We start from the raw sequence: 26,957 nt of genomic DNA on the forward strand, positions 1-26,957 counted from the left end.
TGTAATATACAGCATAGTGACTATAAAAACTTAAAAACAAAAACAAAAACAAAAACAAGGGGTCCCTGGGTGGCTCAGTGGGTTAAACCCTCTGCCTTCTTCTTGGGTCATGATCTCAGGGTCCTGGGATCAGGCCCCACATCAGGCTCTCTGCTCAGCAGGGAGCCTGCTTCCTCCTCTCTCTCTGCCTGCTTCTCTGTCTACTTGTGATCTCCATCTGTCAAATAAATAAATAAAATATTAAAAAAAAAAAACAAACACAAGACTGGGCGGCCAATTAGAACTGGCTTTGGGAAGGGTGAGGGGGGAGGGAGAAGTAGGTTATTTAAGAATGCGTTGGAGTTCCTAAAAAAATTGAACACTGAATTATGATATAATCCAGCAATTCTACTTTTGGGTAATTGCCCACAAGAATTGAAAGCAGGGACTCAAAAAGATATTGTAGACCCACATTCACAGCAGTACTAGTCACAGTAGCGAAAATATGGCAACAACCCAAATCTCTAGCAGTGGATATGTCCGCAAAATGTGTTTTTATGTACAATGGAATATTATTCAACCTTAAGAAGGAAGAAAATTCTGACATGTATTAAACATGCATGAATCTTGAAAACATTATGCTTAGTGAAATAAGCCAAACAGAAAAGATCAAATATTGCCTGATTTCACTTACAGGAAGTACTTCATCAAATTCATAGAGACAGAAAGTAGAAGAGTGGTTCTCTTCTACAGGGGTTGGGGCAAGGAAGAGGGGGAGTTACTGTTTAATGGTACTTAGTTTCAGGTAGGGAAGATAAAAAAAAGTTCTGGGGGCGCCTGGGTGGCTCAGTGGGTTAAAGCCTCTGCCTTCAGCTCGGGTCATGATCTCAGGGTCCTGGGATCGAGTCCCACTTCGGGCTCTCTGCTCAGCGGGGGAGCCTGCTTTCTCCTCCTCTCTCTCTCTCTCTCTCTCTCTCTCTCTCTGCCTGCCTCTCTGCCCACCTGTGATCTCTGTCTGTCAAATAAGTAAATAAAATTTAAAAAAAAGTTCTGGAGACGGATGGTGGTGATACTTATACAATGATGTGAAGGTACTTAATGTCACTGAACTGTGTGCTTAAAATTGGTTAAAATTTTAGTTTTATGTTATATATGTTTTAACACAATTAAAAAAAACACACAATGCAATGGAATAGATGGCAGTAGGATTCCCTGAGATGGGAAATACAAGAACAAACAGCTTTGGGGATGGGGAAAATAGGTGCAACTGCTGTAGACAAGAATAGAAGTCAGTAGGATACGCCTTTTGGAATTCAACAGACATCCAGACTAGAAATAAAGGTTTGGGAAACTCAGAGGTTATAAATAAAAACAAGTAAGAGAATGTAATCTCCCAGGAGAGTATGTAAAAGAGGAAAAAGAATAATTAAGGAAAGATCCTAGTAAACACTAATATTTAAAGGGTAGGTAGTGATAAAATCATATGTCATAAAACACTAAGCTTAAAGGAGCTATAAAGTATATTTCCTAAAAGGCTTACCATTTAAAAATGGTTTCACACCTACTTCCTCTTCCTTCTCTAAGCAACAATAGCCATGGCTTATTCCTCTCTTACTGACATCTCTGTTTTACTCACTAGGTCAGCAGTAGGGAATTTAAACAGTTTTCTAGTGTGAATTATAGACTACGGTGAAAAATAAGTATTGAATCCAACCCTTTTAATTTTTCAGATGAAGACACTTAAGGATAAGACTTAACCAAAATTACACAGGCCATAAGCAAACATGTTCTAAGCTCAATTCTTATCCATCCCACAGATGCCTTTAAAAATCAGGCCCCCCAAAACGGAAACCACTTGACAGTGATAAAAAATACTTACTTAATTTCAATGAGCATATATGTAATACAAAGAGCAAATGCTCCAGCGAGATCAATCAAAACAAATGGATTCATCCGGGGAAGGAAGATACTGCTAAGTCCTGGAATAATTCCACACAAGCTATGAAGAAATAAAGAATATTCATTAGCAGAACTCAATGTAACATTGATGAAGATCTTGTATTTTAGTAACATATGTCTTTTACAGAAAGCAAAGAAGATTTGTGAACAAAGCTCTCTCACTCATAAAGGTCTCCTACATCATGAGTTGAAAAGTAATTGGAATGTCTAAGTGGCTCACTCAGTGGGGCGTCTGCCTTCAGCTCAGGTCATGATCCCAGGGTCCTGGGACCCAGCCCCACACTGAACCCATGTTGAGTTCCCTGCTAGGCAGGGAGCCTGCTTCTCCCTCTCCTTTTACCCCTCACCCACCCCGAGCACTCTCTCTTGCTCTAAAATAAATAAAAATCTTAAAAAAAAAAAAAGTCAGAACAAGTAGGAGAGTAAGAGTCTGATTTGTAAGATTCATGTAGTAACTTCAGCAACAAACAATGTAAGTTCCCATGACAGATGAATTTTTTGTGCATCCCTCTGAAATTACGTGTATCATGAAACCCCATACATAACATCTTACCTTCGACTAAGATCTGCAACATGCTCTTGAAGCCAACTCGTACTAGCAGCTTTAAGAAGAAAACACTTAAATTACCTCTATTGAAAAATAAAGCACTATCAGAAATATTTTATTTCCTTAATTAAAAAATAAGTTTGGCAATGACTGTATGACACTTTACGAAAGGACATGCTATTCAAATCTAGACCTTTTTCCTCTTTTAAGCCTTCAAGATGATAAAAGAAAAGCAGTTTCAACTATTTGTACTGACCTGAAGGAATTAGTAAGCTTACATATGCCACTGTTACTATTAATTTTAAGTTTTAAAGGCTCCTTAAATGTAAAGCAGAACGTCCTAACCAGTGTGCTGAGAATGGCTTATAGGTAAACCAATTAATTCTCTCAGCTCTCAGAAAGGGCATGTAGGGATCCAGCTACTTGCAGACATCAGCCAGATACTGTCCCTGAATAAGTATCCTCCAGGTTCAAGCACCCTCTTACACTGATCTCAGGGTTATAGAAACATTCACTTTAAAAAAAAAAAAAAAAACTTATTTATTTATTTGACAGACAGAGGTCACAAGTAGGCAGAGAGGCAGGCAGAGAGGGAGGAGGAAGCAGGCTCCCTTCTGAGCAGAGAGCCCGATGCGGGGCTTCATCCCAGGACCCTGAGATCATGACCTAAGCCGAAAGCAGAGGCTTAACCCACGGAGCCACCCAGGCGCCCCAGAAATACTCACTTTTTAATGTGTAACATGATGTAAAAAAGATCGGCAAACTTTATGCAAAAGCCATATAGTGGGGCAGTTAAGAAAAGACTGACGCTAGACTACCTGGCTTAAAAACCAGCTCTGCGGTCGCCTGGGTGGCTCAGTGGGTTAAGCAGCTGCCTTCAGCTCAGGTCATGATCTCAGGGTCCTGGGATTGAGTTCCACATCGGGCCCTTTGCTCAGCAGGGAGACTGCTTCTCTCTCTCTCTCTGCCTGCCTCTCATCTACTTGTGATCTCTGTCAAATAAATAAATAAAATCTTAAAACAAAAACAAAAACCCAGCTCTGCCTTAGCTAAATGTGTCACCTGGGGCAAGTGATTTAATCTCTCAATGTCTCTGTATAAAATAGGAATAATAAAATTGTTTACTTCATATGGTTTAGGGAGAATTAAATGGGTTAATCTACATAAAGAATTTAGCACAGTGCCTGGTAGATAGAAAGTGTTCAGTATTATTTTCCACTCAAATTTCAACTAACGTCACAAATAATGCTTCTGGGAACTTGAATATCCAGCTAATGAAAATAGAAATTAGATAACCCTTCTGAAATAAGTCTGGTACAATATATATCAATGACTTAAAATATATTATATTTCCAACCCACTTACAATTTCTTCTGTGGGAATTTATCCTACAGAAGACTAAGAGATGCATAAAAGATACTTGGTATAAAAAAGCAGATTATAGAATTATTTATAAAAGGAAAACCTCTTTCTGATCTTTAGGGAGAGGTATCATTTCTAGAATGAATGTTATACTATTTTCATAATTTGTAGTTTTTTTCAAAATAATTCTGGACATTACAAATATCGCTATTTTTTAGTTCATGCAGTAATTCTTAAACTCTACTTCATATAAATACTTGAATATAAATACTTCATGCTTCATAATATTCATAAAGTTGTTTAAATTTGAATGGGCAACTCAGAGAGCTGTCTTCTCTTGGCTGTCCTAGTGTTCAAGTCAATGAGACCTAAAAAGACCCTATCTTTGCTTCAAAGTGTGGGTCTGTGCACACAGTCCACTTCTGTTTTTACCTCACTTCTCCAACAATTAGTGATTAACACTTTGCGGGTTAATGGAATTCCAGAACATGGAAATGACTGAAAAATGATAATAATTTTGACCACTGAAGTGAAGTATCAGTTTGAATTTTTAAAGACTTGAAATAAATGAGTATTTCAAAATATATATGCTACTTTACAATATATGCCCATCCACCACTGACAAAAAAAGTTCCTGGGAATTTAACAAAATACAATTATTTGCAAAAAGTACATCAACTATTTCGAGTATACTAATGCTTCCAAAATGCTTGCAACAGGCTTTTTGTAGGTAGGTTATACATCTAAAATCCCATTCGTGTTTTTTGGCAAATGTAATTTTTCATCATATAAATTTAATACATAAGTCAGTTCTGCCTGTTTTTAAGTAATACATAATTTTAAAGTTTGAAATAATTAGATTTTGTTTTATAATTCTCTACTTAGAGAAGACCTGAGAACCTCTAGGGTAGTTCTCTCTTCTCTTCACAATAAACTTTCTCGTTGATTTATGAGTTAATAAAATAAGCACAGACTTGCTTTTATAAGAGGTTAATTGGATTTTTAAGTTAATGGTAAATAAAAATCATACCTTCAGAGACATAAGCAAAAGGTTTATTCCGAATAGAAAGCATTGTGAACAAGTTGAAGGAAAGAGCCACAAAAGTACCAACTAATAATCTTCCCCTAGAAAGAATAATAACATTCACCATTATTTTTACCTTGTTAATACCAATATGCAACTTCAGCATGCAGAAAAGAGATGGGAAGGCAGAGTGGTCTGCTTCAGTGGTTTGGGATTTGCAGAGCCACATTCTGAACTTGCTTTTGAGCTCCATAATCCACGTCCTATTGCTCCATCTTACATAGAACCAAAACTGACTCACTGACTCTTAGCATTAACAGTATCTTCTCACAGGTATCTGCTGTTATAAATCCATATAAACGCAATGGTGTTCAGGTCAGGATATCCGGAATTAAACCGATCAAATAGGTAAGTCCATATATTTGGCAATTATGTGTAGTAGATAATAACAATTCTATCTTTTCTAAAGATGCTACTAAAAGATTTTTGGCATCAAATTTTAAATTATAGGAGCTCAATGGGGCTAGTTTAATGTGTTGACCTAGGCCCGTAAATAATGAGGGACCTAAAGCCAGAGTACAAAGCTTTTCTTGTGTAATATAAAATGAAAGTGCTTGGGAATAGTTAAGGGTGAGAAGTTGTCTTGGGATTTGGGAATTTTTTTTGTGAAGTATCCTTGAAATGTATATTGCCACACTCTGAACTCTGCCATTGGCCAAAGTAACCATTATTCCTAATATGCCACTTAATAACTGGGAATCAAACATAATAGTTATATATTATGTCAAAAGCAAAAATCTCACGTGTGTATCTCAGGCTGCTCCAAAAAGCGCTCTGCACTAAAAGAAAGAAATAATGTATTAGGTTAATTCTACAAATTATGAAATTAAAAAGCCTTATTAAATATAAAATTAATCCAATAAGTGGACAAAATCTTTTTAAAATTAATTAATTAATTTCTACATCCAACATAGGGCTCAAACTCAAGACCGTAAGATCAAGAGTTGCACGCTCTTCCAACAGAGTAAGCCAGGTATCCTGGACAAAATCTTTTAATGATATCCAGCTGTTGATTATTAGCAGAGATCAGGCAAAGAAACTTACAAATTATTCTTAATATGTAATATCAATTTCTCTAAAACCTTTTTTTTTTCTTAAGATTTTATTTATTTATTTGACAGAGAGAGAGAGATAGTGAGATAGGGAACACAAGCAGGGGGAGTGGGAGAGGGAGAAGCAGGCTTCCTGCTGACCAGGGAGCCCAATATGGGGCTTGATCCCAGGACCCTGGGATCGTGACCTGAGCCAAAGGCAGATGCTTAACGACTGAGCTGCCCAGACACCCCACAAAACCTGTTTCAGTGGGTTTGTAACTCAGCATTAAAACATGTCTGACTGAAGTCCTTTCTTTCACTCCTTTCACACCAAAATTAAGTAATAAAAGAAGAATGAAAAGAAGGGATAAAAGTCTGAAACACTAGGAAGCCATACTGTCAAAACTCCATTACTGTTCATCTTAATTTCATCTTCAAATCAATCCAGTGTCTCATGAATTCATGTTCTCAAAGGTGGCATAGGTAGAATTTACAATGACAGTAACATTGTATACAAATGTACCTTTCTTTTAATATAAAGAGAGCTCCCAACTGTGCCAAGACTGTGGAGGCAAATACAGCTAAGACTTCTAATCTTTCAAATCTGAAATCAGAAAATTAATTAGATCAGCACAATTCATAAACCAGTATCTTCAGAACACATTTTCATTCACTTATTCCCTACTCAATTTTCCAATGTGCCTACTATAAGCCAAACACTGTTCGGACAGACTACAGATTTTCTAGAATGAAGATAAAAAGAAGATCACAGATTAAGAAATAAGAACATCACAGGTTAAGATGTACATCTATTCCAGGACCCAATTATGGCTCTTATTTTCCTAGAAATATTTATTATCATAATTAACAGCTAATACTGGATTGGCCCATCTTGTGTTAAACATAAATGCTTAACACTATCTCTCTCTCTTTTTTAAAAGATTTTATTTATTTGAGAGAGAGAGAGAGAGAGCACAGGATCAGAGGGAGGGGGAGAGGGAGAAGGTGTCAAGCCTGAGGCAGGGCTCAATCCCAGGACCCTGAGATTGTGACCTGAGCCTAAGTCAAATACTTAACTGACTTAGCCACCCAGGCACCCCCATATTATCTCTTCTAAACTTTCCAACACCTTAGGAAGGTTACTTTATCCACTTTTTTAAAAAAGAAGAGATAAGGAACTTGACACACAAAAAAGAAAAGTAACTGTTTAGAGTCATATAGCTAGCAAGTGGAGGAGTCAGGTTTCCAAACTTAGGCACTCTAGCTCCAGAGTTCATGATTTTAACCACTTATTATACTGTCTATCACTGCTACACATAATTGCAGTTAATTACATACATGTCTTATAATCCCTAAACTGTCAGCTGCAGGACAGGGGCTGTAGTTCTACTCATCTTAGCTTTTTCCACAACACATAATTTAATGGCATTCAATATTTGTGGTATGTATAAATGCTTGAACTTTCTTGAGGAATTACATATCTTCAGAAAAGATAACAAAATGATTAAGGATGTGCATCATACTGATATTTGTAAAGGAAAAAATGTTGAAATCAACAAAAGAACATATATATATTATTAAAAATACAACAGAAATTGGGGTGCCTGATTGGCACAGTCAGTTAAGCCCCCAACTTTTGGTTTGGACTGAGGTCATGATCTCCTGGGTTGTGAGACTGAGCTCCGCATTGGGCTCTGTGCTCAGTGCAGAGTCAGCTTGGAGATTCTCTCCCTCTGCCCCTTCCCCTACTTGAGTGCATGTTTTTTCTCTTTCTCTTTCAAATGAGTAAATAAATCTTTAAAAAATATATAACAGAAATGTACTTATTGACATGGAAAGATGTAAGTGAAAAGAATGAGTTATAAAAGTATAAAAATAGTATGTACATGAAACAAACTTATTTGTGGAAATTGATAAACTGGTAGTAAAGTGCATATGGAAATGCAAAAAGTGAAGGAAAGCAAAGATAATCTGAAGAAAAACAAAGGTGGAAGATTTACACTGCCAAATGTCAAGATTTATTTCAAAACTATCATAGATGACACAGCATAGTACTGATGCAAGAATAGACAAATGTACAAGATTAAACAGAGCAGAAAATCCAGACATAGAATTACACATTCATAATCACCTAATTTATGAAAAGGGTAGAGACAGAAAAAGCAGTAGAAAAAGGGTTAATTTTTTTCCAATATATGTTTTATCAGTTGAAAAACTAGATAGAAACAAATGTGCCTTGAACCTCTACCTCAACTCATAGACAAAAATGAATTCCAGTTTGACTACAGGTCTTAAATGTAAAAAGTCAAACAACAAGACCTCTGGCTAATACCAGAGTATCTTTATGACCTACGAGTGGCCAAGATTTCTTGACAAGAACACAAAAAGGACTAACCATAAAAGACTGATAAATTGAATTTATCATTGAAATTAAAAACTTATCATTTACGGGAAAGATAATTATATATAAAGAACTCTTACAGATCAATAACAAAAGAAAAAAGGTAATCCAATTTAAAAATAGGTAAAACAATTTAATGAGCATTTCACAGAGCAGGGAATCTGAATGATTTAAGAAGCATATGAAAAAAATCAATAAAAAATATGAAAGTATTCAACTAGTCATCAGGAAAATAATTTAAAACCACAAGACACATCTACACACCCCAGAATGGCTTAAAAAAAAAAAAAAAGGCAATTATCAACTATAAGTACAAGCAGGAAACAACCAGAACTTGCACACATTGATAGTAGGAGAGTAAACCGGTAAAACTCAAGAGAACTGGTATTTTCTTATCTTTTAACAATGAACATCTGCAAATCCTATGACTGAGTAACTTCACTCAAAGATATGTACCCAACATAAAGGGATAAACATGTACACCAAAAGACATGTACGAGAATATTCGTAAGTAGTTTTATTTATAACAACTAAAAGCTGAAGATCATCTAAATGCCCTTCAACAGCTGAACATAAAAAGAAATTATGGTATATTCATAAAATGGAATATGAGAGCAACGAACCAGAGTGAACTACTGCTATGGAGAGTATACACTAATCCCATTTATGTGTCTTCAAAAACAGACAACAATAATCTGCAAGGAATAGTGGTCAGAACACTGATTACTTTTATTGGGTTTGGACTAAGACTCAAAACAAAGGGAGACTTTTTGGGGGGACTTGTAGTGTTTTATATCATGATCTAGACAGTAGTTAAACAGGTATATTCATTTATTAAAATTCACCAAACACTGGGGCACCTGTGTGGCTCAGTGGGTTAAGCCTCTGCCTTCATCCCAGGATCTTGGGATCGAGCCCCATGGCAGGTTCTCCGCTCAGCAGGGAACCTGTTTCCCCCCTCCCCCTCTGCCTGTTTCTCTGCCTACTTGTGATCTCTCTCTCTCCATCAAATAAATAAATAAAACCTTTAAAGAATAAAATAAAATTCACAAACTGTAGAAGGATGTAAGACAGAACGAGATATAGCCCTGCTACGATGAAATTTGTATTTTAAAAGGGGAGAAAGACCTAGATCAGAAATGCTTGCCTATGTTTAACTTTGAAACTTTGCAATTGATCAGAAACTTTTGTAGGTCTGGTCCCATGAGAGAGTGGGAAACTTACTCCTAAAAGGGGAGAAAGAATAACAGTTGAAAGAATAACAGTTTGTAAGTTCTAGTAAATTGTATGTAGAGAATTATAGTAGTCTGATGTGAAAAGAGGCTAACTAGGATTCATTTTAGAATCTATTTTAGATTGGGCCCAGTCATTTAATGACACTAGCATTTAGTGATATTAGGATTGGAATAACAAGATGGAGCTCATCTTGTAAAGATGATGTGAAGAGCATTTTAAAGAAAGACAACAGCTTGTACAAAGAACCTAATGCAGGAATAAATTAGTTGTATACAAACTACAGGAAAAAAGTGTGGTATGGAGGGCATGAAAATGGTAACTTGAAGAGAAGTCGGCAGAGAACAGTTTATGTAAGAATTCTGTAAATTAGAGAAAGGACTCAGGATTTTATTCTAAGTATGACAGCAAACAACTGGGTGGTTTCAAGGAGGAGACTTAAATTATGACTCAGATTTAAAAAAGAACATTCTGACTGCCAAGGGGGTAAGAGCAGAGGCAGTTAGAAGGATGGAATAAGGCAAGAAATGAAAGTAGCTTGATTAGGAAGTTAGTAGTTTAGAAATGGGGGGAGGAACAGATTCTGGATGTGTTTGTAGGTTACCCTGATGTAACCTGCTGATGGATAGATGTGGGGAATGAGAAAATAACAAAAGATTTTGCTTGAACAACTGAGTGGTGGTGTATTTACTGAGATGGGAAAAACTGAAGAGGAATAGATTTCAGGGGGAAGAAAACAAGAATTCTAGACAATATTTAAGATACCAATTAGATATATCCATGTGACACTATAAAGGCGGCAGTCTGAAACAAGACAAATCTCAGGGCTAAAGAACTAGAGTTTGAAATTACTAAATACAAACGATATTTCAAGCTATGTGACTGATTGAAATTATAGCCAGAAGTTAATTTTATTGTTTAATTGCTCCCTCCTTTCTTGTTCACTCTAAGTAGGCCAAAATGGGAGCATCGTGTCCTTGCTTAATCTTGTCTCCTGGCCATAATATCTAATCTAAAGACTAATACCTGTTCAAGCTGGACCAATCAATGGTTCTTTCTCAAGACTTTTTCTTTATTTAATTAATTTAATTTATTTATTTGGGAGAGAGAGCAAGGACACAAGAAGGGAAGTGGCAGAGGGAGAAGCAGACTCCCTGCTCAATGTGGGGCTTGATCCCAGAACCATGGGATCACGACCTAAGCCGAAGGCAGATGTTAAACTCACTGAGCCACCCAGGCGCCCAACTTTCTCAAGATTTTCCTAACTAGAGTTGAGGAAAATGCTTTCCTTCTCTAAGATGAAGGCAATAAGGTTCCAGCTAAGGTCTTGCTAGGAGTTATTCCAGGATGGTAGGGAAAAGTGGTCTGAGAAACTAAACCTAACATGCAGAGAAAAGCAGCCTGAGAGGGAAGAGAAAGACAATGTCCTGAGTGTACTAGTCCCTAGTCATTGCAGGGACTAGGGACTAGTCACTTCAGTCTTCCCACATTTTGATTACATAAATTATAAGAGTTCCCATTTTCCCCCCATACTAGCTTGAATTGGATTTTTGTCACTTAAAAGCAAAAGCTTTAACTCAGATTCAAAGACTTCTATATACAGGTATCTATATGTACCTTGTAACCAATTATCATAGTAACAGTCCAAGTCTATCAAATCTCAGTGACACTTTTGAATATCTTCTCTTTGCATTAAAATTTCCTGTTTTCTTTGCCCCCTTATTTAAGTAAATAAAACCTGATTTTGTTCAAAAGACTAATTTTGGTTCAAAAGTTTATTTGCCAAAGTTAAATTCTTCTTTCAATGGAGGAAGATATTTGCAAATGATATATCTGATAAAGGGTTAGTATCCAAAATATATAAAGAACTTATACAACTCAATACCAAAAAAAAAAAAAAAAAAAATCGAATTAAAAATGAACAGAAGACACGAACACACATTTCTCCAAAGAAGACATACAGATGGCAATAGACACATGAAAAGATGCTCCACACCATTTATCATCAAGGCAATGCAAATCAAAACCACAAGATATTACCTAACACCTGTCAGAATGGGTAACATAAAAAATTTAAGAAACAACCGGTATTGGTGAGGTTGTAGAGAAAAAGGAACCCTTGTGCACTGTTGGTGGGAATGCAAAGTGGTGCAGCCACTATGGAAAATAGTATGAAGGTTCCCTAAAAAATTAAAAATAGTATGACCGTATGATCTGGTAATCCCACTACTGGGTATTTACTCAAAGAACACAGAAATACTAATTTTTATTTTTTTTTTTTATTTTTTTTTTTTTTTAAAAGATTTTATTTATTTATTTGACAGAGAGAAATCACAAGTAGACGGAGAGGCAGGCAGAGAGAGAGAGAGAGGGAAGCAGGCTCTCAGCAGAGAGCCCGATGCGGGACTCGATCCCAGGACCCCGAGATCATGACCCGAGCCGAAGGCACCGGCTTAACCCACTGAGCCACCCAGGCGCCCCAGAAATACTAATTTTTAAAAGGTATGTGCACCCCTATGATAAATGCAGTGTTGTTTACAATAGTCAAAATATGGAAGTAGTCCAAATGCCCATCAACAGACAAATGGATAAAAACTATATATATATGGAATATTAATCAACCATAGAAAGAATGAAATCTTGCCATTTGCAACAATATAGATGGATCTAGAGGGTATGATGCTAAATGAAGTAAGTCAGAGAAAGACAAGTACCATGTAATTTCACTCATATGTGGAATTTAAGAAAAAAATAAAATAAAAAAAGAGAGACAAACCAAAAACCAGACTCTTAACTACAGAGAACAGGTAGTTATCAGAGGGGAGGTTGGGTGTGGGGATGGCTGAAATAGGTGAAGGGGATTAAGAGGAGTACACTTACTGTGATGAGCACTTAGTAAAATAACACTGTATGTTAACTCTGTGGGGATTTTTAAAAATTAAAAAAAAAAAAAAAGAAAAGAAAAATGACAAGTGTTGGTAAGCATGCTGGCAGGAATGGAAAATGGTGCTGCCGCTGGGTATAGTGGTTCCTCAAAACGTTAAAGATGGAATCACTGAGTATGATCCTGGAATCAGTATACACCCAAAAGAGCTGAAAGCAGGGATTCAAAGAGATCCGTGTACACCAATGTTATAAAAGCATTACTTACAATAGCTCAAAGGTGAAAACAAACCAAATGCCCATCAAAAAAAGAATAAACAAAACATCATATATACATACAACGGAAAATAATTCTGCTTTAGAAAGTAATGAAATTCTGACATGTGCTATAAACACAGATGAAATTTGTAAACATTAAGTAAAATAGGCCATACTCAAAAGACAAATATTGTGTGATTCCATTTATATGAATAACCAGAACAGGCAAATTCATAAACACAGAAAGTAGAATGGCACTTGCCAAGGTCTGAGAGATAGGGGAATAGGGAGTTATTGTTTAATGGGTACAAAGTTTCTGTTTCGGAAGGGGAAATATTTCTGGAATTATTGGCAGTACTCACAGACCAATGTGAAGGTACTTAATGCCACTGAATTGTACACTTGGAAATGGTTAAAATGTTAACTTTTATGTTACATATATTTTATCACAGTAAAACCCTCCACAAATTAAAAAGAAATTCTTCTGTCAAGTTTTTTCCTGGAATCCAAAAGGAGCTCACTTTTTCTAATACATCAATAAAAACCTCTAACACAAACGATTATCTTCCAACTTCCAACTTTTAGTAATTCCTAAAACTACAGAAACAGAACCTCAAATTATTAGTCTATTGCTATCACAAATCCAGTCTTAAGATAAAAATACATCTCTACCACTACATTAATGTTAAAATATATCACATTTACTCTAACATTTACAGGACATACCTAGAGGAAAATCCTTTGTACCTTCTCTAAAATTTAAGAGATTACCAAAATATTAAAGAACTCAATGTGAACATTTTATGTTAACATTTGTTTTATAAAACAGAAAAAAACTTAATGTGAACATTTTATTTTAATATGATTTAAATTTACATTTTCATGTTCTTTATCGAGAATCCTGTGGAAGATATCTTTTTAAATCTACTTTCACTATTTGACCCCCATCCCACTACGCAGACAGCATTTCTTCTCTACAAACACTCTAGCTAGCTCTTTACTGCCCGATAATAACTACCACTTTAATAGCAGTAAGTTAGCAAAAAATAAAATGACTTGAACTTACCCAAATGAATAGACAGGGCTAGGTTTCCTCATCATTACCCAGTAACTTATCAAACATGTCATTAAACTAAGTAGAAAGGAAAATAAATTTAGCTTTAGAACTACAACAAGAGAACACACAAAAAGAAATTGAGATTTTGGAATTCCTAAGTTTGCTGAAATTTATCAGTGTTTGCACACTAAATTAATAAATTATTGTAATAAACTGTAATCTAATCATCACAAGCATCCTATTATATGAGTTTTAACATACAGAGAAACTGAAAAAAGTCATGATCCATCAAGTCAGTAAACAGAACCTAAACCCATACTTTCTCTACTCAGTAAGTTATCCACCCTAAATGGTTTCTGTAACTGAGAAAGCAAAAGTGACACAGTAATAATAAAGGTAATATATTTTATTTAAGCCACAGACAATAAACTTTAACTCTGATAATCTCTAATCTTTGTTAAAAGTTAAACTAAATATTAATAACAACAATATTCTAGATAGGATAAAATTATGTTCATTTTCGAAATACAGTGAAGATTCACTCTAAAAAAACTTACTATAGTGTGAAATCCAGGTGGTAACTGTATGCTTTAGATGAGTCAAGTAGATTTAGTTACAGAAGTGATAAAAAGACATACTTATACTCCTATGGCATGGACCCTGAAGACATCAAGTATCTTGCAACCTAACATAGTGATATGAAAGGTCCCACAAAGCAGGGAGCCAAAAGGGTGTCTCCCAATTCACAATTGCTCACTTCTTAGTTATTAATGCCCACCTACATGGTATGTTCTTACTTGACCGTGCTCCTGGCTACAGGTGACTCACCTACAGGTAGGCATCCAAGGCATATGATCTAATGCCTAGGTATTACTTTCTCTGTTCCTCTATAAATGGGGTATTTTCTTCCAGTATATCTTCTAATGGTATTGTTTGTATATATGTTCTATGTTGATAATCTTACTTATTTCACAGATTACTTTTCTTTAGGCACAGAGAACAAAATTCAGTGCAACAAATTCCTTAGTTTCAACATAGTAAAGAGACTTTTAAAACTTACCTAAAAAGATCAAAAATGGTCAAGTATGTATAAGCAGTTAAAGCTGCAAAACAACAGAACAACTGATTAAAATGTTGCTGAATCCACGATGGTTCATACCCGGAGTATCCTTTACCAAGAAAACCTGAGTCACTAATTAACCTTATATGTTGGCAATTACCTAGATTAATATTCGTAGTCAAACGTAGTAAATACAGAGACTTCTGACTAGCATGGTTGATAGAGTAGGGGACTCTTGATCTCAAGGTTGTGAGTTCAAGCCCAGCATTAGAGCCTAGTAATTAAAAAAAAAAAAAAAAAAAAGTTTGGCAAGTATGAAAGCTTGCTCTAGAACCTGATTTTGCCATCAGGACAAAGGAAGCAGCACATACCCCAAAGTGCTATGATTGTTTGGGGTTTTTTTTTCCTTCTTGTCATCTAAGTACTATTTTAAATATATTCTTGGGGCGCCTGGGTGGCTCAGTGGGTTAAGCATCTGCCTTCGGCTCAGGTCATGATCTCAGAGTCCTGGGATCGAGTCCCATATTGGGCTCTCTGCTCAGCAGGGAGCCTGCATCCCCCCCCCTCTCTCTCTGCCTACTTGTGATCTCTGTCAAATAAATAAATAAAATCTTAAAAAAATATATTCTTTAAATAGCAGGATGAAAATAACAGTACATAAAACATAAGCGGTCATGAAATGAGGCACCTCAGTGGTTCAATTAGTTAGGCGTCTGGCTCTTGATTTCCACTCAGGTCATGATGTCAGGGTCGTGGGATGGAACCCCACATCAGGGTCTGCACTGAGTGTGGAGCCTGCTTGGAATTTTCTCTCTCCCTCTCTTTCTGCCCCTCCCCTCACTCACACTCTCTCTCTTCAAAAATAAAAATAAATAAATAACATAAAAAATATAAAAAGCATAGGTCAAGAAACAAGAAAAATATTATAGATTTCCCTTTTCAAGGAAAATCCAAGAAATATAAACCCCAAAATCTTATTTAGACACGGCATAAACTGAAGGGCTAATCTATCACATTATAAAGGAATCACAGTCTTTCAAGTAAATTTAAAGCTATTTTAAAAAAATGATTAGCTCATTTAAAATGATAATGCTTAACAACTGAACCAAACTTTACAAGGCATTTTTACATAGAGTATCTCATTTAAATCTTGAGTTATATTTCAGAATAATATATTCCACAGAAAGAAAGATATATCTTTATTTAAAATCATAACAGCAGGAGTGCCTGGGTAGCTCAGTGGGTTAAAGCCTCTGCCTTCGGCTCAGGTCATGATCCCAGGGTCCTGGGACCGAGCCCTGCATCAGGCTCTCTGGTCAGCGGGGAGCCTGCTTCCCCCTCTCTCTCTTCCTGCCTCTCTGCTTACTTGTGATCTCTGTCAAGTAAATAAATAAATAAATAATCTTAAAAAAAAAATCAGGACAATAAATATGAAACTAATGATTAACTCCAACAAAATAAGAAAGGTGACATACCTATACTGTTAGTGGAACTGCACCACATAAGCAGGAAGCCAGTACATGTTAAGTTTATTGCACCAAAGAGCAGTATCTTCCAGGACTGTGAAAAACAAAATCATTCTTATTTGCATAGTGCTGATAAACTTCACTGGGTCTGTTCAAGTTGCTGCAATTCCCACTCAACAAAGGAATAAGCACAAATTCCTTCAAAAGGTCATAGTTCTTATATCTACAGAAATTACCATCAACCATTTTATTAATTAAAAAAAAAGGTAGTTCTAGAGGACAAACTCAAGAGAAGAAAATTCTGCCATATAAACTCTCAAACAGTTGAGAAAAATAGGCATATAGTTTAATATCATTTTCTCTCTATACGTAGAGACAACAATAGCAGATGGGGCAAAATATAAAGCAACTGGTGAATCTGAGTAAAGGGCTTAAAGGAGTTCCTTACACTAATCTTGTGACTTCTCCATAAGCTTGAAATTATATCAAAATAAGTTATTCTTCCTCTCTCAACAAAAAGGGCTACACTTATTTACCAAATAAGTCATATGAAATAAGACTGCAAAAGAGGGAAAGACTACCATGGGTTAGAAGTTGGTAGACCTGAGATACAACATGCTAGCGAGGATTTTGTCAGAGAAAGCAGAAAGGGCATTCTAAGAATAAAGATCAAGTGAAGTGTTTTAAATTTTTTATTCCACTGTACTTCCTACAAAGGGAGACCTATAATTGTGTGAAAGTAGAAGTGAAACAAATTAGTGAAAAGGAGTTTTCACTGAAGGTTTTAAAATTAAACGGATATAATTCCAAAGGTCAAGTGTGGAATAGGATGGCTTTAGAACGCAGATGCAGAGTATAGGTTTAGGATGAAGAACACCTTCTCTGAGAAAGGTGAGAAGGGTAAAAAGGTTGACTGAAGGGACAGAGAAACTGTGACTAGAAAGAAGTGACAGCAAAGTAGCACAGAGCTACTAGCCTCTACATCTCTAGAAAAGAAGAAACAAGGCCACTTTCTAAAATTAAGGGATGTGGTAGAATAAATAGGACTGGAAACTTAAATCCAGAGGAGAATGTGCAGAAGAGCAGTTCTAGTGAGCATCTTCTGAATCAACAGAGGAGAATAAGAATGGCCACCATGAATTTAGGGTAGACAGCATTCTGCACCTTCCTCTACCCCCAAGAGCAAAACCAGAGGACCAGGTGAGATAGCGATGTCAGAGACAGAGCGGATATGATAGGTTAATGGGACAAGGGACTCTAATAGTGAGGACATTAATGAAGTGACTGGACAGGGGCTCTAGTCAGGACAGGGATTCAAGAACAGTCAGAAAAGGAGGATAAGGCATATGATTTGAAAATGACATTCTCTGCAGCTCTACTGAGGAATCACGTTATTTATCAACAAATACTTGAGTACCTATTTCGCAAAAGATGCTTTTCCAGGCACAGGAGATACAAGGGTGACAGACAATTAGCAAATATGCAAGGTCAGGTGGCTTAAGTGCTACAAAGGAAAAATAATTTATGGTAAGAACACCATAATGGGAGACATGGATCTCTGCCACACAGACCCCCTTGGTAAGGTAACATGTAACCAGAAATTTTACAGAGGCAAAGGTGCTAAGGATGCAGATATTGGGGAAAGAAAATGGGAGCTACAGTGTGAATGCCCTGAGATAGAAGAGAACCTGGCTGAGGACGGACAGACGAGAGGCGAGAGGAAGTCCAGGACTCCATCAGGGACTTCTTGCGTTTCAGATAAAAGAAATGGGATTTATTCCAAATGAGATGGAAAGCAGCTTAGCTTTCATTTCTAAAAGATCATTTTGGCTTCTCTTTGTAGAATAAACTGAATAGGGGCAATGAGAGAAGTAGGAAAACCATTTAGCATGTGACTGCAGAAATCCATGTGAGAAATGGTGATTTTGAAGTTGGTAAGAAAGTGTTAAAGAAGTCATATTCTGTGTGTTACATTGATGACAGACCAGCAAGATTTACTTACAGAATGGATGAAGAATGAGAGAAAGAGAGGGAGAATGACTCCCAGGTTTCTGGCCTGTGCACTGAAAGAACAGAGTGGCCATTTAGTGAGGAAGGAACAGAAAAATCAAAGTTCAAGTTTGACCATATTAAATTTGAGATGCCTATTAGATATTCAAGTGGAAATGTTGAGACAGCCATGATATGTATAGGAATCTAGAAGGAGGGGAAAAGTTATGGACTGAGATGTAAATAGGACGTCATGAGCATGTGGCAGACAAAGCATCACTTAGGTGTAATGAACAGAAACAACAGAAGCTGGAGCTCTAAGTGCTGGAGCTTAGCAGTTAGCTCTAAGTAATGAAGAGTATCTGCACAATGCAGGTGTTCTCTAAAACTCAGAGATCAGGAAGATAAGAGGGAAGTGATGAACAACGGCCATCTAAGTAGGAGGAAAACCAAAAGTGATATTTCAGAGTCGAAATGAAAAAGTGCTTTAAGGAAGAAGTAACAAATTTTTGTTAAATGCTATTGAAGGTTAAGTAAAATGGGAAATGAGGATGACCATTGATTTTGGCAACACAATGTTTACCAGCTACTTTGTTAAAGCTGTTCCAGTGGATTGGTGGGGGGCTACAAACAGACTGGTATATGTTTAGTGGAGACAAGGAGAAGAGAAAGTGAACAGGTAGTAAAGACAATTAGTTTAAGTAGTTTTGCTATAAAAGGAAGCAGAGAAATGAGGCAGTAGTTGAAAGTGGAAGATGTGGCATGTGCTCATGATGCAAGAAGGAACAACTGTGGGAAACTTGTCTTTGAGTAGGCAACAAGTGGAAGCGCAGAGAGCCCATTCGTAGAAACAGGAGCAAAGGCAGAATGTTGGGAGAGGACAGGATGTGGAGGTGTTTTCTGATTACTTTTCCTTTAGTGAAACAGGAAGAAAGATCAACAGGTCAGAGTGAGCATGAATAAGATTTTGGAAGTTTGAGGGCAGAAGTGAAAGACTATGGCCATCTACAAAATGGAAAACTGAATGAACTGAATGATATACTATGGGCAGCCTAATGGTGCACTTAGGCATGGATTTAAAGTGAGACCAGTAACCATGGTTTTGTGTTTTTCTCAGGCTACATTCAGTTGCTTGGGTGCAAGTACAGAACAGCAGGAATGTTGACTTAATGATGTTAAGGATTTGCCATGGAAGTGTGAGAGGAAGAGTTACAGATGGATGGGAGGGCACAAAGGAGTTGAAGACATATGCAAGAAATCAGTAATAATGGACCAGAGAATCTAAATTGGATAATTAAGCAAATGAGGATAAAAGAGGTGAAAAACAGGGAAAATACGGCATGGTCAGTGGATTGGAGATCCTAGTAAGATTGAAGAACTACTGGAATTGGGATAATACAAGGAGTGAACTGGAATAACAAGAGATGGTGACTACGAGTGAAATAATTGAAACTGAGACAATGGGAAGACATAATTATGAATGATAATGGCAGTGGTATGGTCATAGGAGTGGACAGTTGGAAGGGATGCAGGACAATTATTTGTGGTAAGGAAGTAAAGAACTGAGAAGTAGGGATTTTCCTCATGGTGTAAGGAATTACCAGGAACCAAAACAGGAGTAGTAGTAAAGAGAGGTGAGCTAGGCACATCTTATAAGATTTAAATTATGATGGACAGTATCTGCACAATGCAGGTGTTCTTATACCAGTTTTGCTCCTACTATCTATTCTGTGGTATATTGTGCTTCAATAAAGCTTATAGTTCAAGAATTTCCTGTTTACTTCTGTAAGGTAGTTGCTTTCCACCAAGATTATAAAGTTCTATCTATCTGTTCTCAAGAGATCATCCTAAGTGGACTAGACACACAAGCAGCAGATGAATTTCCTACTCTTGGCTCTTTAACATACAGGACATGATACTATTTTCAAATACTAGAATTACTGAGTTCTGATTATATTCCAAGGTTTTAGCAACAGGAAATACAGTGATAAGAAACAAAGAACAAAAGGCTCTAATCTAGTATCATACATAATACATGACCAATGTCATAGGTACACTTACGTTCCACTAAAGCTAGGTTTATTTAAAATTCATCATGTATTTATTGGGTACTTATTTTGTACTTTTATTAAAAAGTGAACAAAACAGACACAGTCACTGTCTTCAGGGAGCTTACAGTATAATTTAGACAATAATGAAAACAATGAATATAGAACAGTAACTAGAAGGTCCATATTGGTGACCAAAAAGGATACCAATTATCTTTTTTTTTTTTTAAGTGAGCTCTTTGCCCAACATGGGTGGGGCATGAACTCATGACTTCAAAGCATAAGTTGTTTTTCCTTCCTTACACCAAAAATGAGAAAACGTGGCTTTAAACTATATCCATTACCTTTGTAAAAAAAAGTAACAAAGGCAATCATAAAATATTTTTTCTTTATAACTCATTAGAATTAGAATAAAAATCTTAACCAAAGCCTAGCTTCATCTCAAGCAAAATAATTACGTATCAAAGTAATTGATTTTTACATTACAATTTACATTAAATTTACAATGTAATTTAATTTTCCATTAAAATTTTGCTTATCCAGCAGCGCCTGGCTCACTGTCAGTAGAGCATGCAACTTGATGTTGGTGTAGTGAGTTCAAGCCCCACGTTGGGCACAGAGATTACTTTAAAAAAAAATTGCTTACCCAACAACAACAACAACAAATGAAAACAGTGTGGCATGGAGCACCTGGCTGGCTCAGCTGGTGGAGTATGCAACTCTTAACCTTGGGGTTGTGAGTTCAAGCCCCATGTTGGGCGAGCGTTTACTTAAAAACAAAAGGTGTATGGTGGGATCACAAGTAATTTCTATAATGCCTTAAAAATTATCTTTTTCAATGTCATAATGTTGTCGGTACAGTGATTAGAGTTAATAAAGATAACTTACCCTTCGGTCTGCTGCTACAAGTCTAAATTCCTGTAATAACTTGCCAAAAAAAGATCTTTGTGGTTTTCTAAAGAGATGAATTGTCCCCTTTAAAAATAAACAAAAAATAAACAAATCAACATTGAAGTTTCTAGTCTTTTTCATATCCTGTGATGTGATACAATAGTAATAACTAACATTTACTGAAAGCTCAGTATGTGGCAAGCAATTATTTCTAGATATTTATGCATATTTATCTATTCTTCACAATTATCTGAGATGGAAACAATTTTTTTTGAAGATTTTTATTTATTAGAGAGAGAGAGAGAGAGACCACAAGAAGGCAGAGGGCCAGGCAGAGAGAGAGGGGGAAGCAGGCTCCTCACCGAACAGAGAGCCCGATGGAGGGCCTAATCCCAGGACCCTGAGATCATGACCTGAGCTGAAGTCAGAGGCTTAACCCACTAAGCCACCCAGGAGCCCCTGGAAACAATCTTTAATTGTCCAAGGGCACAATGCTAACAAATGGCTGAGCAGAAATTCAAACCCAGCCATTTTATTTTTTAAGGATTTCATTTATTTATTTGAGAGAGAGTGAGAGAGGACAAGCAGGGGTAACAGCAGAGGAAGAGGGAGAAGCAGGCTCTCAGCTGAGCAGGGAGCCTGATGCGGGGCTTGATCCGAGAACCCTAGCATCATGACCCCAGCTGAAGGCAGACACTTAACCGACTAAGCCACCCAGGTGCCCCCAAACCAGGCATTTTAGCTCCTGGCTACACAATTCTATTTTTAAATGGATTTTAGGTTATTTTGAACCATAAAATCAAACCATTTGCCAGATAGCCCTACTGGAAATCAAGTACTACAATTAACTTAATAGAAGTTTTATATGTGAAAAGTTTGGAAACTATTATTACAGTAAAATCTCTGAGGTTCTCTCTTAAGCATTCAAAGTCAAGAGACATCCTCGCTAGTCTCCACAGTCCTTGCTAGAACACTGTATGGGACCATCAGAGGGCATGATAGTGGGGTTACCGACAAGAGAAGAAATGTAAGTGGAGACTAAAGAGGAATCTGCCACTCAAGCTTATGAAATCTCAGAATAAAAGATAATTTAAGTATATATGGGAAATTAGCTTATGATTAAGTCAGTATCCAACATCAGCAGGAAAAAATTTGAGTTACCCAATAAATGGTTTTTGGAAAAGGTAATGTTGGATCTTTACTATATTTCTTACTCTAATTTTTTATTATGTTAAAACTAAAATACAAAACTACAGAATACTTGAAGAAATTTATGGATGTACAATTTTATAATCTTGGAGTTGGAAAAGACTTTTCATAATAGGATATAAAACCAAGAAGCTGTAAAGGGAAAAACTGATCAATTTTACTATTTGGGGAATATAATAACAACAGACAAAAATAAAGAAAATCCTAGAGAGAGAAAATAAACTGGGAAAAAAAGAATTTTTTTTAAAAGATTTTATTTATTTATTTGACAGAGAGAGATCACAAGTAGGCAGAGAGGCAGGCAGAGAGAGAGAGAGGGAAGCAGGCTCCCTGCTGAGCAGAGAGCCCGATGCGGGACTCGATCCCAGGACCCTGAGATCATGACCTGAGCCGAAGGCAGTGGCTTAACCCACTGAGCCACCCAGGCGCCCCAGGAAAAAAAGAATTTTAATTGTTATTTCAAAAGCTAAGCATTGTTTCTAGGGGAAAAAAAATCTTTCACAATTATCAGTGAGTCACATATAATAACTTGATTGCTAAGTGCCATGCACTTAAATATTTATTTGGATTTTAATTTTAGCAAAATGCTTTCCTAGATAGTAAGGCCACAATCACCATAACAACTGTTTCTACCTTACTATTGTTAGCCAATTTGACTTAAACACTTAAATTCCACAGAAAGCAGTGGAACTGGGTGTCAACAGATAAAAAATGAGGAAAACTTTCAGATCCAACTCCAGCACAGGTCTAATTTTCCTAAGTAATAGTAGGAACATCTCAAAAGCTATAAAAAAGGTATATCCCATTTCTTCAAAGCTCAGACATGTCATTAGTTCCATTAGATGAAACTCAGAAAAGGCAGAAGATAAAGTTGAACACTAGAAGTCTAGCATTTAAAACCAGAATGTTCATCATTGTTGAGGTCAAGTGATGGCTACATGGGCGCTTATTATATTCTACTTTCCTGTTTTTGCAAATTTCCATAATAAAAAAAATTTAAGTAAAACATACTTTAAAATATAAAAATAGGGGCGCCTGGGTGGCTCAGTCATTAAGCATCTGCCTTGTGCTCAGGTCATAATCCCCTGGTCCTGGGATTCGTGAGTCAGGTTCCCTGCTTAGCAAGAAGCCTGCTTCTCCCTCTCCCACTCCCCCTGCTTGTGCTCCCTCTCTTGCTGTCTCTATCAAATAAATAAATAAAATCTTAAAAAGTAAGTAAATATAAAAATAAAGCATTAGAAAAAAGTGTTACTAATTTTTGCTATCCAAACAAAGACCAGTGTGTGTGTGTGTGTGTGTGTGTGTGTGTGTATGTGTATAACTCTAAGGCTTTGCTAAGCTAATTCAGTTGAGAAGGAACAATATGCTATTTTCATCTGAGATGCTAATGAATGGTCAATTAATAAATATACTCCATTCTTAATGAATTATGTGTGGGATATTTGGTCCCAAAGATAAATTCTTATTACTGTTAAGTATTAAATTCTTAATACTGTTATCCCTGGATATCTTCTAACTTCATTCCACTTTAAATGATTTAAGTTACTTTAAGTTTCAGGTTGAGAAAATAAGGTTTCTAAAAGGTAGAATGCCTTTTCTGATGCCATTCTGATATCGGTTAAAAGAAGTTAAACCCCATAAAAATCCTAATGTTCATGTCACTTTTCAAAATTATATTGGCCCTCCATTGCTATCATGATAAACTCCTAATTTTACAATCTGAAATTCAATGCTTTCAATCACGTAGCCTGTTTCTTTCCAGTTTAATCTCTTACTCCGGACAGGGAATCAACTCCAACTAAACTAGTGTACCCCTGATCTGATGATCATATCACTCTAGAGTGAAAAGGCCAGACTTGTCTAACCAAGCTCTAACAGCCCTGTAATACTTAACAAATTACTTGACCTCTGTTTTCTCAACCGAACGAGAGTAAAGAACAGTAAGATTAAGAGTAATAGAATAGGGAGAAAATACTGTTTCATGGCTGACCTTCTATGTGAAGCCTTCCTAGATTACTCCAAACTATACTGTTCTTTATGCCACTTGCTTTATAATTAACTAGAGGCCAGCCTTCCTCACTCTATCATCATGCATTTTAAGTCAATTTTTTTAGTAACTTCACTAACGACAAGGGCTGTATTTCCTTTACATTTTCTAAGATAGCATTGTGCGTTGCATATAACACCTTAATAAACAAGAGGGACTCGTAAACCCTTTCTTCTCCTCCAAAACTTTTACAATCAACTTTAAATGCTACTATTTTTCTGTATTATTAACGTTTCAAGCACAAAAACTTAGTGCCATAGCTATGTATTTGGTGTTTTATAAAACAGGTATTTATTGAAAACCTCCTCTCTGAGCCAGGGACAAGGCTCTGGGAATACCAGAGTGAATACAGAGGTCCTATTCTCAAAGAGCTTACAGTCTAGGAAGTGAGAAGGACAAGTAAATACACAATTATAACACAGTCTAACATATGTTAAACTACATAGTTTAACATATGTAGTAAGGGCTGCATATGTAGTAAGGGCTGCATATGTAGTAAGGGCTACATATGTTACTGATAAATAACACCAAGATATCACAAGCACAAAGGAGGCACCTAACAGGATCTTGTGACACGGGCGGGCAGGAAGGCTCATGAGAGACTAAAGGGTGCTTAAGGGTAATACTGATAAGAATGAGGGGTAGGAGATGATTGGTTTTTGGCAGACAGAACAGCATATACAAATTAGGTGCAAAGGCCTAATCCCGAGAGCATCATGTGCAAGGTGTTCACTCTGACTGAATATGAATGTAGGTATGTGAAAAAAGAGGCTATAAAGAAGCTTGGCCCCCTCTCCCCCAAAAAGCAGCAGCAGCAAGTAGCTTGACAACAGCTTTGTATGCCACACCAAATAGGACTTTATCTTGAGGACTGGGTGTGTGTGTGTGTGTGTGTGTGTGTGTGGTTGGGGGGGCGGGGGAGGTTATGCAAGGGAGCAAGAGAGTACTATGGTCCCCAATTTTAGAAATTTAATTCTGGCTACACAGTGGTGAATATTTTGAAGAAAGAAGCTGGAAGGCTATTTGGTCAGCCGCCCCCGTCCCCCAAATAAGCTTTTACCCACTTTCTGTGTGCAAAAAAAACCGGATTACAGAAAATTTACAGAAGAAAAAGAAAGCATAAGTAGGACATTTTTCTTGACTATATCCACTCAAGGAAAAAACTTAACGAGAGTGACAATGGCTTCGGAACTGAAACGTGATCCTGTTCACACAGGTAGGCGGTCAATAAGAGATCCATTAACTTCTGAGATAAAATGGTACCTCTTTTGACGCTAAAATTACCATCAACTTATCTTTTGATAGGATTCGGAGAGCTATACATTTGACCTGTAAAAGCATAAAAAGAACAATTTCTCTAAAAAATTTTAGGCTCAACGTATCCCCGAAACCGTCAGGTATACTGGGCTCTACAAAAGTAGGAAGAAACAGGCAACGAAGATGCTCTACCAACACCTGGACTTTCTCCAGTCACTGGCCTTCTGACCGTCGCTGCCGTGTCAGGCTCTCTGGCACTCCACAAAGCCAAGTCGCAGTGTGGGGCGTTCACCTCAACACATCGCTCATAACCCTCTTTATTAACGCCAACGGTACCGTCCCCGGTGTAAGCATCACTAATTACGCTCGTGTAGCTGTGGACTTGTTTTCAGAGCCTTCGTGGGTGTAGACACTGACGCCGGCCAAGACTTTTAGCTCCGTATGAAGTAAATCTCCGCAAGGGAGAAGTCATAAGCTCGCTAAAAACTGAAAGCTCGGCTCGAAGCAGGGCCGGGATCCCCAGCGTCTAACCAACCGGGTGAAGGGGGCTGAGGGAATCAGCTCTGGGGGGGAATGCTTCCGCCGTCACCGCTTCTCCTGTGGGGTGTGGGGAGCCAAGCACGACTCCCAGGACCCCACCTCTGGGCAGCTGAGGCCTGTCAAGGCCGCACGGGGATGAAAGAAGATAAGAGGAATCACCTAGGACAGAACCCCTCATACCCGCAGCCAACTCACCATGATAAGGAGAGGCACAGCTCCCGCCGGAAGACGCTCTGGGAGCAGGTTTTCCCTAGAGCGGAAGGGGTGGGGCATCAGACGCCGATTGGCGGAGAGAGACGCGGGGGCGGAAATGCGTGCACTGTCTCTTGTTCCCGCCCTCTCTCCGGCTGTCGCGGCGTTCTACGGCGGTGAAGACAGAGGCTAGGGTGGCCCCACCTAGGCCTTTGGGGGGTAGGTGGAGAACTAGAGACCTTGTTAAGGAGCCCTTAGGTTTTTTTTTTTTTTTTTTAATTGTATGATGTCTTTTTATTTAAATGCAATTAATTCACATATAATGTATTACTAGTTTCAGAGGTAGAGGTCATTCATTAGTTGTATATAACACCTAGTGCTCATTACATCACCTGCCCTCTATAATGTCCATCACCCAGATATCCCTTCACCTGCCCTGCTCCCCCGTCCCAACAACCCTT

The 26,957-nt window shown here is 37.3% G+C and overlaps 1 protein-coding gene across 1 annotated transcript in view; it reads right to left on the reverse strand.

Moving 5' to 3' along the window:
- SLC30A6 (solute carrier family 30 member 6) overlaps window positions 1-26,596 on the reverse strand; it is a 40,688-nt gene extending 14,092 nt beyond the window's left edge. Inside the window, exons 1-10 of the mRNA XM_059188678.1 lie at window positions 26,500-26,596; window positions 21,249-21,335; window positions 16,333-16,417; window positions 14,858-14,900; window positions 13,807-13,872; window positions 6,489-6,569; window positions 5,675-5,710; window positions 4,878-4,972; window positions 2,492-2,540; window positions 1,859-1,978 (exon numbers count right to left, since the gene is read on the reverse strand). Of these exons, the coding sequence (XP_059044661.1) occupies window positions 1,859-1,978; window positions 2,492-2,540; window positions 4,878-4,972; window positions 5,675-5,710; window positions 6,489-6,569; window positions 13,807-13,872; window positions 14,858-14,900; window positions 16,333-16,417; window positions 21,249-21,335; window positions 26,500-26,577 (740 nt within the window). The 5' untranslated portion in view covers window positions 26,578-26,596. The remainder of the gene's footprint in view (window positions 1-1,858; window positions 1,979-2,491; window positions 2,541-4,877; window positions 4,973-5,674; window positions 5,711-6,488; window positions 6,570-13,806; window positions 13,873-14,857; window positions 14,901-16,332; window positions 16,418-21,248; window positions 21,336-26,499) is intronic.
- Window positions 26,597-26,957: the final 361 nt, after the last annotated feature.

Source organism: Mustela lutreola, chromosome 9 (assembly GCF_030435805.1).
Source record: "Mustela lutreola isolate mMusLut2 chromosome 9, mMusLut2.pri, whole genome shotgun sequence".
Lineage (NCBI taxonomy): Eukaryota > Metazoa > Chordata > Mammalia > Carnivora > Mustelidae > Mustela > Mustela lutreola.